At 36.9% G+C, this 18,845-nt stretch overlaps 2 protein-coding genes across 2 annotated transcripts; both read left to right on the top strand.

Moving 5' to 3' along the window:
* Nucleotides 1-105: 105 nt before the first annotated feature.
* Nucleotides 106-1,430, top strand: LOC122995873 (T-cell immunoglobulin and mucin domain-containing protein 4-like). Its single transcript, XM_044371254.1, has 3 exons — nucleotides 106-177; nucleotides 334-687; nucleotides 1,063-1,430. The coding sequence occupies exons 1-3, from the start codon at nucleotides 129-131 to the stop codon at nucleotides 1,428-1,430; spliced, it is 771 nt and encodes a 256-aa protein (XP_044227189.1). The 5' UTR covers nucleotides 106-128.
* Nucleotides 1,431-5,205: 3,775 nt separating this feature from the next.
* LOC122995139 (T-cell immunoglobulin and mucin domain-containing protein 4-like) lies at nucleotides 5,206-15,106 on the top strand. Its single transcript, XM_044370169.1, has 5 exons — nucleotides 5,206-5,438; nucleotides 11,309-11,662; nucleotides 13,463-13,584; nucleotides 13,667-13,778; nucleotides 14,695-15,106. Exons 2-5 carry the CDS (start codon nucleotides 11,332-11,334, stop codon nucleotides 14,769-14,771), a joined length of 642 nt encoding a protein of 213 aa, XP_044226104.1. The 5' UTR covers nucleotides 5,206-5,438; nucleotides 11,309-11,331; the 3' UTR covers nucleotides 14,772-15,106.
* The last annotated feature ends 3,739 nt before the right edge of the window (nucleotides 15,107-18,845 follow it).

Here is an 18,845-nt window from a genome sequence, read left to right as displayed (position 1 = left end):
TTCAGTACTTCTGAGGTCTGATGTGTGACTTCCTCTCTCATTCTGACGTCCGTGTGAAGTGTTCACATTTCTGGGCAGTTGAGTCTCAAATTAGCTAATAAAACAGGAAATGTTCATGTGTCAGTTTGATGTTGATCATGAAGACTGTGAGCAGGTTGCTGATCGTTCTCCTCACAGGTACTCTGCTCTTTAACTTTCTATAACTCTGACTTCACACTGACTTTATGTAATATGAGACAGTTAGAGACAGTTTCTGTGGTGTGTTTATATGAAACAACAGATTTTAGCTGCTAACAGACCTGAAAGTGTTGAAGTGTCTCTTTGTGTCTTCAGTCATTGAACGCAGCAGCAGCAGCATGAAGGTTGTTGGTCGAGCAGGTGAGAACATCACTCTGCCGTGTAAATATGACATCAAGTATAACGGAGCGATGGAAGTTTGCTGGGGTCGAGGATCAATAACACATTTTGGCTGCAACAACCAGATCATCTCCACAGACGGACGTAAAGTGATAGAATCAACCAGAGTTTCCAGCAGGTATCAGTTACTGGGACGACTGGAGGATGGAGATGTTTCTCTGACGATCCTGAAAACCACAGAAGAAGATGCTGGACTGTACGGATGCAGAGTGGACATACACGGGTGGTTCAATGATGAAAAACATCACATCGATCTGACCATTGAGAAAGGTAAGAAATGTTTTTTATAAAAGAATAAAGTTTGTGCAGGAAGTTACTTGAAGGACGGAGATTCATAAACTAATGTTCAGTACTTCTGAGGTTTGATGTGTGAAGTGTTCACATCTCTGGACACTTTAGTCTCAAACTGATAAAACAGGAAATGTTCATGTGTCAGTTTGATGTTGATCATGAAGACTGTGAGCAGGTTGCTGATCGTTCTCCTCACAGGTACTCTGCTCTTTAACTTTATATAACTCTGACTTCACACTGACTTTATGTAATATGAGACAGTTAGAGACAGTTTCTGTGGTGTGTTTACATGAAACAACAGATTTTAACTGCTAACAGACCTGAAAGTGTTGAAGTGTCTCTTTGTGTCTTCAGTCATTGAACGCAGCAGCATGAAGGTTGTTGGTCGAGCAGGTGAGAACATCACTCTGCCGTGTAAATATGACTTCAGTTATAATGGAGCATCATTTGTTTGCTGGGGTCGAGGAGAAATACCACCTTCAAAATGCAACAACCGGATCATATCCACAGACGGACGTAAAGTGATAGAATCAACCAGAGTTTCCAGCAGGTATCAGTTACTGGGACGACTGGAGGATGGAGATGTTTCTCTGACGATCCTGAACACCACAGAAGAAGATGCTGGACTGTACGGATGCAGAGTGGACATACCTGGGTGGTTCAATGATGAAAAACTTCACATCGATCTGACCATTGAGAAAGGTAAGAAATGGTTTTTATAAAAGAATAAAGTTTGTGCAGGAAGTTACTTGAAGGACGGAGATTCATAAACTAATGTTCAGTGTTCAGAGGTTTGATGTTATCAATTAATCTACCAATTACTTTCTTGATTCATTGATTTTTGTTCAGTTCATAAAATGTCAGTGAATCGTGAAAAATGTCCAACATAAGTTCCTGGTTTTGTTCGACCAACAGTCCAAACCCCAAAGATCTTTATTATCATAGAGGAGCAGAAAACTAGAGAATCTTCGTGTTTATGCTGGAATCAGTGAATTTTTTGTTGGAAATTTTCTGAACTGATGATTCAACTGTTACAATTTTATGTTCTTAAACCTAAATGACCAAATGTTTGTCACATCCTCCACAAGAAGTTTTTCTGATCTGCCGCCTCTTTCGTTAAATGTCTGATGAAGTTTAGGAAACGAAAATTATTCTGCTGATGTTAGAGAGAGACGAGCTGTCTTGTTAAAACCCAGTGTTCTACTATTATTTGTTTTCTGTTTGTTCTTGTTTCCTGTTTGCTGTTACCCTGTCGTGTTGTTTTAATTTATTCCTGATATCTTATTGTTCAGCACTTCGGTCAACTGTGGTTGTTTTTAAATGTGCTTTATGAATAAATTTGATTTGACATTTTATAAACCAGACAGAAAATACTAAACAAGATAATGAAAACTATGTTTAGCTCCAGCCTCAACCACAGCAGCCACCACAACAGAGAGAGGAAGTGATGTCATCCCATGGAGAGGAAGTGATGTCACAGTCGTATGTGAAACCACAGAGCCCACAGTGACACTGGTTCAGGAGGTGAGTTGAAGTCAGAATTTAAAAGAAATCAGTTAATGAGACAAGTTTCATTTTCGTCATTTGTTTGTTTGTTTGTTGACAGTTGTGGAGCGCATCTGTTCAGCAGGTAAACAATCTGCACATCTTCATCGGAAACACAGTGAGACTCTTCTTCATCCTCATACCTGCACTGCTGCTGATAGCTGCTTACAGTCAGTACACACACACACACACACACACACACACACACACACACACACACACACACATCTCAGGTCCTGTGATTCTTCATATAATAGAAATGATTAGAAGATGAATGTAGTTTATTGCATCGAGACACTTTGACTACAGTCGTTCTCCACTTTACTCATTGATCTGTTAACATTAAAGAAATTAATTAACAGAAATTGCAACCGTATGCAAACATAAAGAGATCCTCAAGTTTATATAAACACTGAGTGTTATTATTAAAGATGGCTCTGAATTAGTCATCAAATCCATTTCTGTACTTTTAGCTTTTTAATATCTTCAGATATGTGATCTGGTGTCAAACACGTCCTCTGGATGAAATGATAAAATGGACCCATCCTGTCAAACCACCTGTTAAAAGACACCAGAATACAGGAAACGATATCTACTCTGTTAAAAATGCTTCCTACGCCCACGTTTGAGTCATACGCTTCTATTTTAATCAATACATCTGTCTACAAGACTTCTGTCTTATTATGAAAAGATATCCATGTATTGATCGTGTTGATTGGTTTCTCACTCTGATCATTTAAGAGCCTCAAACTTGAAATACTTTTTATTTTAAAAGGAAGCAAACATGTTCATTATTACATACATGAAGGTCTATATATATATATATATATATATATATATATATATATATATGTATATATATATATATATATATATATTTATATTATATATATATATATATTTATATATCTTTTTCCTTCTGTATCAATGTTGTGAATGTGAATTAATGTCAGTTTATCTGATTACAGTCGTGTCATTAAAGTTTTTTTCAATCTGACTTTGAGACACAGAAACACAAAAGACAAGAAGCTTCATAAAGCAACAGTCTGTTTATTTACAGCAGCATAAAAAACAGACAACAGTTCATGTTTCACAGCAGCTCCATGTCACATTATTTTCATCTGTTTACAGAAATAATCTGATTTTCAATCCATCGTCGCCCTCATGAGGCCAAATTACATCATTACATCGTGAAAACTAAACTAAACTTTTACTTTCATCAACTTTAAGGAAACAAAACTACAATCACTTAAAACTGATCAAAGTTCTGTTTTTATTTCATGTGTCTGCAGGAGTGTGGAGGACCAATCAGAGCACAGCGACTGACAGGAGGCAGAACTAATCAGAAGAGAGGGACAGCTCTGTGTAGAAACCTTACTGCTGTTGAATAATGTTTAGTAAAGGTTTGATGCCCTGAAACAACAACTGAAAGAATTCATTCTACAATCTCATTTGTAGATTGAGTTTAAAAGCTTAAAAGCAGTTTGACTTGAGTTTCATGATTTCAGTGTTTGCCGGGAACAAATAAAGTCCTTGAAAAAAATCCAAGAGTCCAAGAAAAAGCTGAAGACTCAGTGTGTTTCAGAAGAGGAAATGTTCAGTACTTCTGACGTTTGATGTGTGAAGTGTTCACATTTTTGTACACTTTAGTCTCAAATTAACTGATAAAACAGGAAATGTTCATGTGTCAGTTTGATGTTGATCATGAAGACTGTGAGCAGGTTGCTGATCGTTCTCCTCACAGGTACTCTGCTCTTTAACTTTCTATAACTCTGACTTCACACTGACTTTATGTAATATGAGACAGTTAGAGACAGTTTCTGTGGTGTGTTTACATGAAACAACAGATTTTAGCTGCTAACAGACCTGAAAGTGTTGAAGTGTCTCTTTTTGTCTTCAGTCAGTGAATGCAGCAGCAGCTGGAGCAGCATGAAGGTTGTTGGTCGAGCAGGTGAGAACATCACTCTGCCGTGTAAATATGATATCAAGTATAATGGAGCGTCATTAGCTTGCTGGGGTCGAGGACCAGTACCAAGTTTTGGCTGCAACAACCGGATCATCTCCACAGACGGACATAAAGTGATAGAATCAACCAGAGTTTCCAGCAGGTATCAGTTACTGGGACGACTGGAGGATGGAAATGTTTCTCTGACGATCCTGAACACCACAGAAGAAGATGCTGGGCAGTACGGATGCAGAGTGGAGATACCTGGGTGGTTCGCTAATGATATACATCACACTGATCTGATCATTGAGAAAGGTAAGAAATGGTTTTTATAAAAGAATAAAGTTTGTGCAGGAAGTTACTTGAAGGACGGAGATTCATAAACTAATGTTCAGTGTTTGATTTAGAGCATTATCAGCTAATCTACAAAATACTTTCTTGATTCATTGTTTGGTTCATAAAATGTCAGTAAATTGTGAAAAATGTCCAACATAAGTTTCTTGTTTTGTTCGACCAACAGTCCAAACCCCAAAGATCTTTATTATCATAGAGGAGTAGAAAGACTAGAAAATCTGAATCAGTGAATTTTTGCCATTTTTGATTTAAAAATTTTCTGAACAAGCTGGCTGAAACGTGTCAGAATGATGAAGATTTTACATCTCAGAGGTTTTAAAATAAAAGTTGTAACTTCTGCTTTTACTTCTGAACATGAACTCGCTGTCTGACATGTGAACAAACTGCTGCTGCTGTTTCTCTGCAGACGACACGTTGAAGTTCTCACATTTGTGGACATTTGAGTCTCAAACTGACTGATAAAACAGGAAGGGTTCATGTAGGGACGTGACTGGGATGGATGCAAAACCAAAACCACAATCAACTTCTCTTTTAGTAACAGAAAATATTTTGTCAATTGATTCGTCATTTAAGTCATTTTTTCTAGCAAACATGCAGAACATTCATCATTTCCAGCTTCTTAATTGTGAGGATTTCCTGCTTTTCTTTGTCGTTTGTGACAGTAAACTGAATATTTTGTGGTTCTGAACTGTTGGTCAGAAAAAAACGAGACATTTGAAGACGTCTGCTTGGACTTTAAGTTGTGACAGACATTTACTGACATTTTATAAACCAGACAGAAAATACTAAACAAATGAATAGATAATGAAAACTATGTTTAGCTCCAGCCTCAACCACAGCAACCACCACAACAGACAGAGGAAGTGATGTCACACTGGTTCAGGAGGTGAGTTGAAGTCAGAATTTAAAAGAAATAAGTTTATGAGACAAGCTATTTTCATCATTTGTTTGTTGACAGTTGTTGAGCACACCTGGGGGCTGTTGCACAAAACCTAGATAGGGTGGCTGAATTTAGCCATGACTCGGTTGCACGAAAGCAGAGGCACATAAGTTACCATGGAGATTTATTCTGTGCAGCTAGCCTGCTCCAGACCAGGCTAACAGCCAGGCCTGATTAATCCTGGTGCTATCTGACCAGTCAGCCATCACTCTGATCAGAAATAAGTGTGTTTTACAGTTATTCCATGTTCTTCTGTATATATTTTGCTTCATTTTTATTAGCTTGCTTTAAAATACCACAGATACATTGTGATTCAGCTAAGTAGGTCCACTGTTATTTTAACTGTAACCATTATCATTTTTATAATTATTCGTGTGATAGTCATTACTGTTAGGCCTACTGTTCATATTGCTGTCAGAGGTTTGATGAATACATATATTATTGCACATCTTGAGATGATTAGAAATGCTGATGAGGCCTATCCCTTACTAATAAAGGACAGTGTATGTCACTCTTCCCTGTGTACATATATTTTATTTGGAACTGGTAGCACACAGTTTGTTGTTAGGTTTCATAATTGTATAATCTTCCCAAATTATAGTCTCACTTCACTGGACCGATAACTATATAGTGTACTGTACATTCATGAAACTGGGAGGACACCACAATGTGTTTTGACCTTTTTATTTTGCAGTCATCACTTGTCAGCTTGGAGCTTGGGAGAGAGAACAACAATGATTAATACACTGTGTTACAGTCATGCTTACAGTGTGCATTGAAATCACTTCTCTGTCTAGTTTCAGGATTTCGGGGTCCAGTTTCCTCAGTGTCTTTCGTTTGATTTCCATATCAAGGTCCATATCCTGCAGTTTTTTCTTGTAGACTTTTATCTTCACATCTGCCAGCTCTATTTGTCTCTCTAGGTGTTCGGTGTATAGACATCTGACAGTTTGTTAATTCTGTAAAACACCTATCGATTAGCACAGCAGGAATTGTACATAATGTGGATTTCCTTTTGGCAATACTCACTACGTTGCCATGCTGGCTATCTGGCTGTAAAACATCTGGGTACTGTTACAAATGTGATATTTTTTATGAGCACCACATCACTGACTTCTTATCCATTATGGACTAAAGTATTTCCACAAGATTGACATGATACATTTGTACATTATTATAAGCAATCAAGGCACTAATCAGCCTGCAGAATGTTCTTATATTTAAGCTTTACTTGTTGCCAAATCCTCTTTTGTCCAGTCATGTTTCTTCTATAAGACCATTGATAGAGAGATATAGAGATATAGAGAGACAGAGATTTGCAAATATGGTTGTAGTACATATTCTTGCATTGTGGTTTGTAGCTAGTCTTCATGGTACATTTCCTGAGTAACATTAACTTCCACTGATCACTTTTAAGGCAAAGTGTACAACTGTTAATTTGTGAAAATGACAACTCGTTGAATTGTAATTATGACGGTTTCAGTGGAGTAGTGGTTAATAAGTGTATATTATTGGACTACTTACGCATTCAGTCGGTCCGCTATTGTCTACCAGGTTTTTTCTCTCTGTTTAATTACAGCGGCCTTATTGCCTTTTTTCTTATAATATGTTTCACCTCCTCATAAGTTTCCATTACAAGCTGTTGTTCACTTGCAGAGGAGTATGAGGCACGCGTCTTCTCCATTTCTGCATCAGTAAATCTGTGATTGACCTTGTGGTCTGTTTAAGAAAGTCGTGAATGCGCACTTATCCGAATTACTTACACCTGGCTTGACATAGTCGCACCTCCTCATCCTGGCTTGGCAAATGTGAAATGGATTAAGCCTGGATACACTGATTAGACCAGGTCAAGCCTCACTTTTTCAGTTATCCTGGATTTCTGAATTCTGCTTTTGTGCAATAGCCCTCTGTTCAGCAGGTAAACAATCTGCACATCTTCATCGGAAACAGAGTGAAACTCTTCTTCATCTTCCTCATACCTGCACTGCTGCTGATAGCTGCTTACAGTCAGTACACACACACACACACACACACACACACACACACACACCTCAGGTCCTGTGATTCTTCATATAATAGAAATGATTAGAAGATGAATGTAGTTTATTGCATCGAGACACTTTGACTACAGTCGTTCTCCACTTTACTCATTGATTTGTTAACATTAAAGAAATTAATTTCAGCTGTATGCAAACATAAAGAGATCCTCAAGTTTAAATAAAAACTGAGTGTTATTATTAAAGATGGCTCTGAATTAGTCATCAAATCCATTTCTATACTTTAAGCTTTTTAATATCTTCAGATATGTGATCTGGTGTCAAACACGTCCTCTGGATGAAATGATAAAATGGACCCATCCTGTCAAACCACCTGTTAAAAGACACCAGAAGACAGGAAATGACATCTACTCTGTTAAAAATGCTTCCTACGCCCACGTTTGAGTCATACGCTTCTATTTTAATCAATACATCTGTCTACAAGACTTCTGTCTTATTATGAAAAGATATCCATGTATTGATCGTGTTGATTGGTTTCTCACTCTGATCATTTAAGAGCCTCAAACTTTAAATACTTTTTATTTTAAAAGGAAGCAAACATGTTCATTATTACATACATGAAGGTCTATATATATATATATATATATATATATATATATATATATATATATGTAACATATAATATATATATGTAACAATGTTGTGAATGTGAATTAATGTCAGTTTATCTGATTACAGTCGTGTCATTAAAGCTTTTTCAATCTGACTTTGAGACACAGAAACACAAAAGACAAGAAGCTTCATAAAGCAACAGTCTGTTTATTTACAGCAGCATAAAAACCAGACAACAGTTCATGTTTCACAGCAGCTTCATGTCACATTATTTTCATCTGTTTACAGAAATAATCTGATTTTCAATCGATCGTCGCCCTCATGAGGCCAAATTACATCATTACATCATGAAAACTAAACTTTTACTTTCATCAACTTTAAGGAAACAAAACTACAATCATTTAAAACTGATCAAAGTTCTGTTTTTATTTCATGTGTCTGCAGGAGTGAGGAGGACCAATCAGAGCACAGCGACTGACAGGAGGCAGAACCAATCAGAGGAGAGGGACAGCTCTGTGTAGAAACCTTACTGCTGTTGAATAATGTTTAGTAAAGGTTTGATGCCCTGAAACAACAACTGAAAGAATTCATTCTACAATCTCATTTGTAGATTGAGTTTAAAATTTGACTTGAGTTTCGTGATTTCAGTGTTTGCTGGGAACAAATAAAGTCCTTGAAAAAAATCCAAAAGTCCAAGATTAAAGCTGGAGGATCAGCATTCAGTTTTTAATTCAGCTTAATTTAATTTGTGGTTCCATTTCATCTTGTTTTATCTGCTATTTTATTCTTTTTAAATCCTGTTTATGTGATTTGTGTTTATCTCTTGTTTTGATGTCTTTTTGCAAAGCAGTTTGAGCTGCTGCAGGTCATTTTTTACAGTGTAGCGGAGCTGAGGACTCGTTCAGTACTTCTGAGGTTTGATGTGTGACCTCCTCTCAGGATGTTTAGACCTCAGTGTTAAGTGTTACCATCTCTGGATATACACACATACACATGCTCCCACTTGCATGTATTTTCACTGTACATAGTTATTGTTTTATGTATGTTTGCTTAGGAAGAATTAGATTTTAGGATAGTGGTTTATTGTTCAAAGCATCTGCTAAGTCTGTTAACTCAGCTATTGTTTAATAAACATTGTTATATCTTTAAAGAGAAGTCTTTTGTCATTATTATTATTATGCATTGTGAAAAGTTGCTGATTGAATTCAAACCTTCTTTGTTCACTTGTGAATGTTGACATCCCTCAGATATTAGCATTCTAGGTGAACTCTTTTATGAGACTACCTTATTGTCTGGTTATTGGTCCCAGTTTCCAGGTGGTGCCCCATTTTTATTAATACATATTAATAATTTATTAACTTTAATAATTCATAATTATATCTGATAAATATTATTAATTATTGCTAATAACCAGCCGTGCTCCTCACAGACCCAACACTTGGTGCCCCGCGTGAGGCTCTCTAGCAATTGGTCCCCCGTGTGAGGCTCTCTAACAGTTGGTGCCCCATGTGAGGCTCTCTAACAGTTGGTGCCCCATGTGAGGCTCTCTAACAGTTGGTGCCCCATGTGAGGCTCTCTAACAATGAAGATTTGCTGCTTTTCTTTGTCGTACGTGACAGCAAACTGAACATTTTGGGGTTCTGAACTGTTGGTCACTGAACTGTTTTCTCCAGAGTCTCTTCTCTCAGAGTGAATTGTCTCCAGATGTTGTGATGAAGTCATTTCATCCAGTTGTTTAAAAGCAGAGAAACTGATTTTCACTCCTTTAACATCAGTTATTTGACTGTGAACGTATCAACCTGAAGAGTTTTCTGTCCTCACTTTTAATCCAAAAGTAGAGAAAATATGTTAGTTCTCTCTCAAACTTAACACCCCATCTGCATGCTACCTGAGTTTTAAAACATTATTTTAATGTGAAACAGTTTCCAGGTGTGTTTTAGAGACGTCTGTCAGAAAACAGGTGAATCTATTTTCAGCTGACAAACAACCAAACTGCTTCACTGGCAACATCTGGTGAGAAGGACACACTGCTAGAGATTAAACTAGTCCAGTAACACATGGAAAATGCCAAAATTTTCTGTCTCCAGATTCTCATTTATGAAGACCAACAAGTTTAAACCCAGCAAACACTGAGACTAGATATACAATGTGCCAATATTTCCAACTCATTGTGGCCGATGCCGAGACCAATATTTGCACATATTTTTTTTCCATCTGACTGAGGAGACTATTATGCATGCAAGCTGGCTTTAACTGTTTGTGTTCAGATTAAACGAACCAGATTCAACTTGTTAATTTTTAAGCTTTAGTGGAGACAGGCTAGCTGTTACCACCTGTTTACAGTCTTTATGCTAAGCTAATCTAACCGGCTGCTAGCTGTAGCTTCATATTTAGCATACAGACATGAGAGAGGAATCAATCTGATCAATTAACTCTGCAAGAAACAGAATGAACTTTGATCATTTATGCTGAAATTATTAAATTTAGATATTTATTTAATTTAAGAGGAAACTTGATTTCTTGACACCTGGAATCTAAACATATTAGTTTAATTTACCTGTTTATATATTAATTTACTTTATGTTTGTTTGTTTAGTCTATAGCTTTGCTGCAGTTTAACTTTGTTATTTTATTTGGGTCTTTGTATAATTATTGATTGATAGGAATGCATTTATTGTTCCAATAAGTACATTTATGATAAGATCAAATAGCGTTCAGTTTTTTAATTTCATTTATTTTAATTTGGGGTTCCATTTCATCTTATTTTATCTGCTATTTTATCCTTTTTAAATTCTGTATGTGATTTGTGTTTATCTCTTGTTTTATGTCTTTTTGTAAAGCGGTTTGAGCTGCTGCAGGTCATTTTTAAGTGTAGTGGAGCTGAAGACTCAGAAGAGGAAATGGTCAGTACTCTTGGCGTTTGATGTGTGAAGTGTTCACATCTCTGGACACTTTAGTCTCAAACTGACTGATAAAACAGGAAATGTTCATGTGTCAGTTTGATGTTGATCATGAAGACTGTGAGCAGGTTGCTGATCGTTCTCCTCACAGGTACTCTGCTCTTTAACTTTCTATAACTCTGACTTCACACTGACTTTATGTAATATGAGACAGTTAGAGACAGTTTCTGTGGTGTGTTTACATGAAACAACAGATTTTAGCTGCTAACAGACCTGAAAGTGTTGAAGTGTCTCTTTATGTCTTCAGTCAGTGAACGCAGCTGCAGCAGCATGAAGGTTGTTGGTCGAGCAGGTGAGAACATCACTCTGCCGTGTAAATATGACATCAGGTATAACGGAGCGAGGTCAGCTTGCTGGGGTCGAGGATCAATACCACTTTCAGGCTGCAACAACCAGATCATCTCCACAGACGGACGTAAAGTGATAGAATCAACCAGAGTTTCCAGCAGGTATCAGTTACTGGGACGACTGGAGGATGGAAATGTTTCTCTGACGATCCTGAAAACCACAGAAGAAGATGCTGGACGGTACGGATGCAGAGTGGACATATATGGGTGGTTCAATGATGAAAAACATCACATCGATCTGATCATTGAGAAAGGTAAGAAATGGTTTTTATAAAAGAATAAAGTTTGTGCAGGAAGTTACTTGAAGGACAGAGATTCATAAACTAATGTTCAGTGTTCAGAGGTTTGATGTTATCAATTAATCTACCAATTACTTTCTTGATTCATTGATTTTTGTTCAGTTCATAAAATGTCAGTGAATTGTGAAAAATGTCCAACACAAGTTCCTGGTTTTGTTCGACCAACAGTCCAAACCCCAAAGATCTTTATTATTATAGAGGAGCAGAAAACTAGAAAATCTTCATGTTTATGAAGCTGGAATCAGTGAATTTTTTGTTGGAAATTTTCTGAACTGATGATTCAACTGTTACAATTTTATGTTCTTAAACCTAAATGACCAAATGTTTGTCACGTCCTCCAGAAGAAGTTTTTCTGATCTGCCGCCTCTTTCGTTAAATGTCTGATGAAGTTTAGGAAACGAAAATTATTCTATTGATATTAGAGAGAGACGAGCTGGCTGAAACGTGTCAGAATGATGAAGATTTTACACCTCAGAGGTTTTAAAACAATAGTCGTAACTTCTGCTTTTACTTCTGAACATGAACTCGCTGTCTGACATGTGAACAAACCGCTGCTGCTGTTTTTCTGCAGACGACACGTTCAGCATTTCAGAGGTTTGATGTGTGACTGATAAAACAGGAAGGGTTCATGTAGGGACGTGACTGGGATGGATGCAAAACCAAAACCAAAATCAACTTCTCTTTTAGTGACAGAAAATATTTTGTCAATTGATTCATCATTTAAGCCATTTTTTCTAGCAAACATGCAGAACATTCATCATTTCCAGCTTCTTAATTGTGAAGATTTCATGCTTTTCTTTGTCGTCTGTGACAGTAAACTGAATATTTTGTGGTTCTGAACTGTTGGTCAGAAAAAAACGAGACATTTGAAGACGTCTGCTTGGACTTTAAGTTGTGACAGACATTTACTGACATTCTCTGTCAAAATTGGAAACCTCTTCTCCTCATCTGCTCCCACCACCTGTTATTTTTGATTTGGCTCTAAAATTTGATAAACAAATTAATTCTGTTGTCAAAGGTTGTTATTTCCAGCTACGAAACACTGCCAAATTGAAACCGCTCCTCTCATTCAATGACTTGAAGACTGTCACAACCGCTCTGATTTCCTCCCGTCTGGACCACTGCGATGCCCTTTATTTGAGCGTTAGCCAGTCTTCCCTGTCTCGCTCGCAACTAGTGCAGAACGCTGCTGCTCGGCTAATAACTGGCACAAGGAAGAGAGACAGCATCACACCTATACTGGCCTCCCTGCATTGGTTACCAGTCAAGTATAGGACTGAGTTTAAGGTACTTTTATTTGTTTTTAAGGCTCTACATGGCCTGGCGCCCCAGTACATCTCAGAGCTCATCTGCCCCCTTCACAACACCAGATCTCTTAGATCCTCTAGTCAACTGTTGCTGAGGGGTGACCATGCATTTGCTGTTGCTGCCCCAAAACTTTGGAACAGCTGACCTCTTGGGATTAAGTGTTCCCTTTCCCGAGACACTTTTAAGGCCAAACTAAAGACTCACTTGTTCGTTCGGGCCTTTGACTGTCGTTAAAACCCAGTGTTCTACTATTATTTGCTTTCTGTTTGTTCTTGGTTCCTGTTTGTTGTTACCCTGTCGTGTTGTTTTAATTTATTCCTGATATCTTATTGTTCAGCACTTTGGTCAACTGTGGTTGTTTTTAAATGTGCTTTATGAATAAATTTGATTTGACATTTTATAAACCAGACAGAAAATACTAAACAAGATAATGAAAACTATGTTTAGCTCCAGCCTCAACCACAGCAACCACCACAACAGAGAGAGGAAGTGATGTCACCCCGTGGAGAGGAAGTGATGTCACAGTCGTATATGAAACCACAGAGCCCACAGTGACACTGGTTCAGGAGGTGAGTTGAAGTCAGAATTTAAAAGAAATCAGTTAATGAGACAAGTTTCATTTTCATCATTTGTTTGTTTGTTTGTTGACAGTTGTGGAGCACACCTGTTCAGCAGGTAAACAATCTGCACATCTTCATCGGAAACACAGTGAGACTCTTCATCATCATCCTCATACCTGCACTGCTGCTGATAGCTGCTTACAGTCAGTACACACACACACACACACACACACACACACACACACACACACCTCAGGTCCTGTGATTCTTCATATAATAGAAATGATTAGAAGATGAATGTAGTTTATTGCATCGAGACACTTTGACTACAGTCGTTCTCCACTTTACTCATTGATTTGTTAACATTAAAGAAATTAATTAACAGAAATTGCAGCTGTATGCAAACATAAAGAGATCCTCAAGTTTAAATAAACACTGAGTGTAACTACACACTCTGATCATTTAAGAGCATCAAACTTTAAATACTTTTTATTTTAAAAGGAAGCAAACATGTTCATTATTATATACATGATGGTCCATATATATATATATATATATATATATATATATATATATACACACACATATATATACACATATACATATACATATATATATATATATACACACACATATATATACACATATACATATACATATACATACATATATATATATATATATATATATATATATATATATATATATATATATATATATATATATATATATATATATATATCTTTTTCCTTCTGTAACAATGTTGTGAATGTGAATTAATGTCAGTTTATCTGATTACAGTCGTGTCATTAAAGTTTTTTCAATTTGACTTTGAGTCACAGAAACACAAAACACAAGAAGCTTCATAAAGCAACAGTCTGTTTATTTACAGCAGCATAAAAAACAGACAACAGTTCATGTTTCACAGCAGCTCCATGTCACATTATTTTCATCTGTTTACAGAAATAATCTGATTTTCAATCGATCGTCGCCCTCATGAGGCCAAATTACATCATTACATCATGAAAACTAAACTTTTACTTTCATCAACTTTAAGGAAACAAAACTACAATTATTTAAAACTGATCAAAGTTCTGTTTTTATTTCATGTGTCTGCAGGAGTGTGGAGGACCAATCAGAGCACAGCGACTGACAGGAGGCAGAACCAATCAGAAGAGAGGGACAGCTCTGTGTAGAAACCTTACTGCTGTTGAATTATGTTTAGTAAAGGTTTGATGCCCTGAAACAACAACTGAAAGAATTCATTCTACAATCTCAAAGCTAACGCTCACATTTATATTTATCAAACTCAACGTAGAAATAAAATTCATATTTTCAAACATTTAGTTCATTTAAATTCCTCAAACTCACTTTTAAAAGATGGCCGACACATAACAACGTTTTCCTTTTATATTATTGCATCACTTTTATATTTCCTTTTTATATGATAATTTTATGGTGTTTTATTTCATTGTATTGTCATAACTCTGCTTCTATTTAGTGCTTTTATCTTTTTTATATTCAAGCTTTGTTGTTTTACTGATATTTTATCTGCTTCACACCAGCTTCTTATTTGTTTATATATATTATATATTATTTCTTTTACTTTGCACTTGCTTGAACTTGATCTGTTGTAATGGCTCAGTGTGGTGGAGCCTAATGTTTTGTTTTATTATTATTATTATTATTATCAGAAAGTGGTGAAAGACTCCAGTGTCGATGGACTTTATGAAAAATAAAATATCATATTTCACATTAATGTTTTCACAAAGGAAATATTATTAAATACGTGTTGAATGACTCTTCTGTCATGTTGGATCATTTATTGTTAACAGAAATCAATCAACTGAAAACTTTTCACATATTTACAAAGAGACAGTTTTCATCATTTATTGATCGGTTTGTGATGAGTTGATTGATTCATTTCTGCCTTAATGATTATTAGAGAAATGAAAATCCAAATCTCACAGTTTTCATGGATTTAAATTAGTTTAATGCATCAATTAAATCATTTTGATTTGTGTTAACTTCCAGTTTTCATTTTTATGTGTTAAAATGTGTCTGTAGTTCAGGTGTGTCAGTGATGTTAATATGAGGCTCATCGTTCAGTAATAATTACAGACTGTTTGTCAGACTCCTGCCATTTAAAGGGGACATATGCTGCACATTTCCAGCTCTATATTTATATTCTACAACAGGCAAAATAGCTCAATCAAGTTCCCTCTTTGTACTAATCTGTCCCCTGGTGGATAAACTGTTTTAATCTTACAGGTAAACACAAAGAACACAAACAAGTAACCCTTTAAAGAATGGATTTTAATGGTGCTGCTATTAATAATTAATGAAAACAGAGAGAGTTTTCAGGTTTGGAGAAGTCGGGATGTTTGGATTTAACGTATCTGGGCCTTCAGCAGCTCTGTACCTGCACCTCCTAAACCACCAAACTACACCTCCACGCTGGAGGAACCAGCTGCTGACACTCTTTCCTCACTTTTACTGTTTCAGCTTGATTTTCTGACTGAATGTTAAACCTTTAAACACAACATCAGTTATTATTAGACGACACACACACACAACAGCAGCTCAGTGTTTGTGTGTATTAGCTTGTTCAGTGATTTGATAGTGAAATGATGACGGCCTCCTCACAAACCCTGAAAACACACACCCTGTGACATCTGCTTACAACGGCTTTTCAACCAAAACTGGACCAGACCTGATATTCATTAGAAGGAGAAACTGAATCTGTATTACAAACATGTGCACATGTCAGCTTAAAAGCAGTTTGATTTGAGTTTCATGTTTTAAACGCACAATATGTAATTTCAGCTGCTAGGCTTCTCAATCAAAACAATAACAACAGACGGAGTGTGATGACGGTGTGAAGCAGCAAGGGATCATGGGAGTTGTTGTCTTTGTTGTTAAATAAGCAGCTTCACCGGGATAGGATTACTCCAGTGTTCATCATTCAGGATGTTTTTACCCGCAGAGGTCTCCTCCTCTCCAGAACAAACCGACCCGGAGATTACAGGTAAAAACACTGAATAAAACTGTTTCACCTAAAAAATCAGTGTTTCTCCGACGATGTTTGGTGACCACCAGACTTCCTGGAGGGGCTGTTAGCCGAGCTGCTGCTAACGTTTGTCCAGTTTATTTCTCTGATAACTTAAGATCCAGACGTCCAATGACTAAAAATCCTTCTTCCGGCTAAAAGATATAGTTAAAAACCACCTAAATTTATCATGAAAATGTGTCTTAAAACTGAATAAAAGTCCATTTATAACAGTTTGTGTGGAACAACCACAACGCCGATGTATTATCTTGTATGTGTGTAAGTTACTCTTTGGTAGACGCCATTGTAGCGGACAAACACAGCACAGCCGTATGCATCTGGTGTGTGTTTACTCTTTGGTAGAGGAGGTATGACGTCATCGACAGGCGACCAAATGAAACGGTCCGTTACTTTGATTAAATTACAGATTTCTCTGAGTTTGAAACTTGTTGGAAACATTTGGGATAAAGTACACAACTCAACAACATATATAACATAGGTCTAGTTGTTTTTAGACATTTTAATGTGGAATAATTACATATTATACCTTTAAATTTTATGTGCATGTTGTGGTTTTTGTCATCTGACTGAGACCACTGATACTGCATTACACCTTACATTCACTTACAGCATCTATCTAACATATTTCTCTGCTCCTCAGTCTGATCTATACAGTGAGTAACGTGTTGGTTGTGGTTCGTAGTGATGAACCTACAGAGAATTATCAGAGACTCTGCAGCTCCTCTCGGCTTTACGGAGCTTTATAGTGAGTTTCAGCTCATTGTTTATCTGTCCGGCTGCAACTTTACTGTTCTGGTTCACTCTCAGCGTCTCATAGCATCGTTTTCAGAAAAAAAGCTGTAAAAAAACGCACTGTACACTACCTGCTCAGCACCAAACGGCAAACAGACAGTCAGCTGTAGATTGTTATTCCTGCTAAGTGATGATTGATTGATTGATAGACTTTATTCGATACTTAGTTATGAAAGATAAAACACAATAAAGCTAGAAAGCTTATTTCGATTGTGGTCCTTAATCGGGGGGGGGGGGGGCGTATAATTTTACAACACCGACAACATCACAATAAGAGACAACAACACACACACACACACACACACACAAAGCCCAGCAGCAACAACAACAATAAACATCATCACCTTTTAAGATATAAAATACATCACACTGATAAAGTCATTAAGGCACCGAACAGAGCAGAACCTTTTTAAGACTCACCTATAAACCAGTTTTTCAGACTGGGCTTGAATCTATTTACATTTCTTGTTATTTTCAAATATTTAGGCAAAATGTTCCAAAGAACAGAAGAATATAAGAATGACTCCTGACTCACACAACTTCTGAACCTAACACAGAATCAGTAGCGCTCCCTCTAGTGGAGTATGAATGTGATGACATGTCAGTGTTCTGCTTGTTTCTGCTGACAAATGAAGAACAAAACTTCAGCTAATGCAGTTTTAAGATCATCCAGCAGTTTGGTTTATGTCAGTGATTGTTGGCATTTCTGCCTTTAAAAGGTATCAAACCATCTGAAATGTAAAAAAAAAACAACATTTCTGTCTGTTATTCAGTTCAGTTTCCCTCAGCAAGAATTCATGACTCTATGACAACCTGCTCTGACAGACTCACATTTTTCTGCATCATGAGGCAGTTTCACTGTGTTGAAGGACAAACAGCAGCAGAGTCAGGAGGTGAAGATTAAGACTGATGTCATGAATGAGAGAGTGTATGTTGGACGTGAGTCACTGCAGCGTTCTCACAGCAGTTTGATAAAATCTTCTCACTGATAGAAATGGAAAAACACTGATGTATCACACATTTCTTCTTCTCCTGTTTTTTCTGCTGAATCACACAACTTCAGTGAGTCACATACACCGACAGACGTCATGTGATTATATTACTGCTATTTATATCCTGTTCTGATGTCGGATGTTAAACATGGTCAAAGTTACAAAACTTGAGGTGAACGTATGTAGAAATGCTGTCTGCAAGTCAAAGGTCAGGGCTTCAACAAGCTGTGAATGTTTAATTTGAAAAGTCACCTCTATTTCCTCCTAATGATGATGTCAGATTGTCCCTCTGTTCTGTAGCCTTGGTTGCTAAGGTTGTTGCTAAGGTGGTTGCTAAGGTGTTTCCATGTGTTGTTCAGCTCCAACATGTACGGATGGATTTGAGAAGTTTACATTTGGAGTAAAGAAGGAGAAAA

This window comes from Thunnus albacares, chromosome 13, assembly GCF_914725855.1.
Source record: "Thunnus albacares chromosome 13, fThuAlb1.1, whole genome shotgun sequence".
In the NCBI taxonomy this organism is placed as follows: Eukaryota; Metazoa; Chordata; class Actinopteri; order Scombriformes; family Scombridae; genus Thunnus; species Thunnus albacares.
Note: the sequence above shows the minus strand (reverse complement) of the source record. Positions and strands in the feature narration are given on the sequence as shown.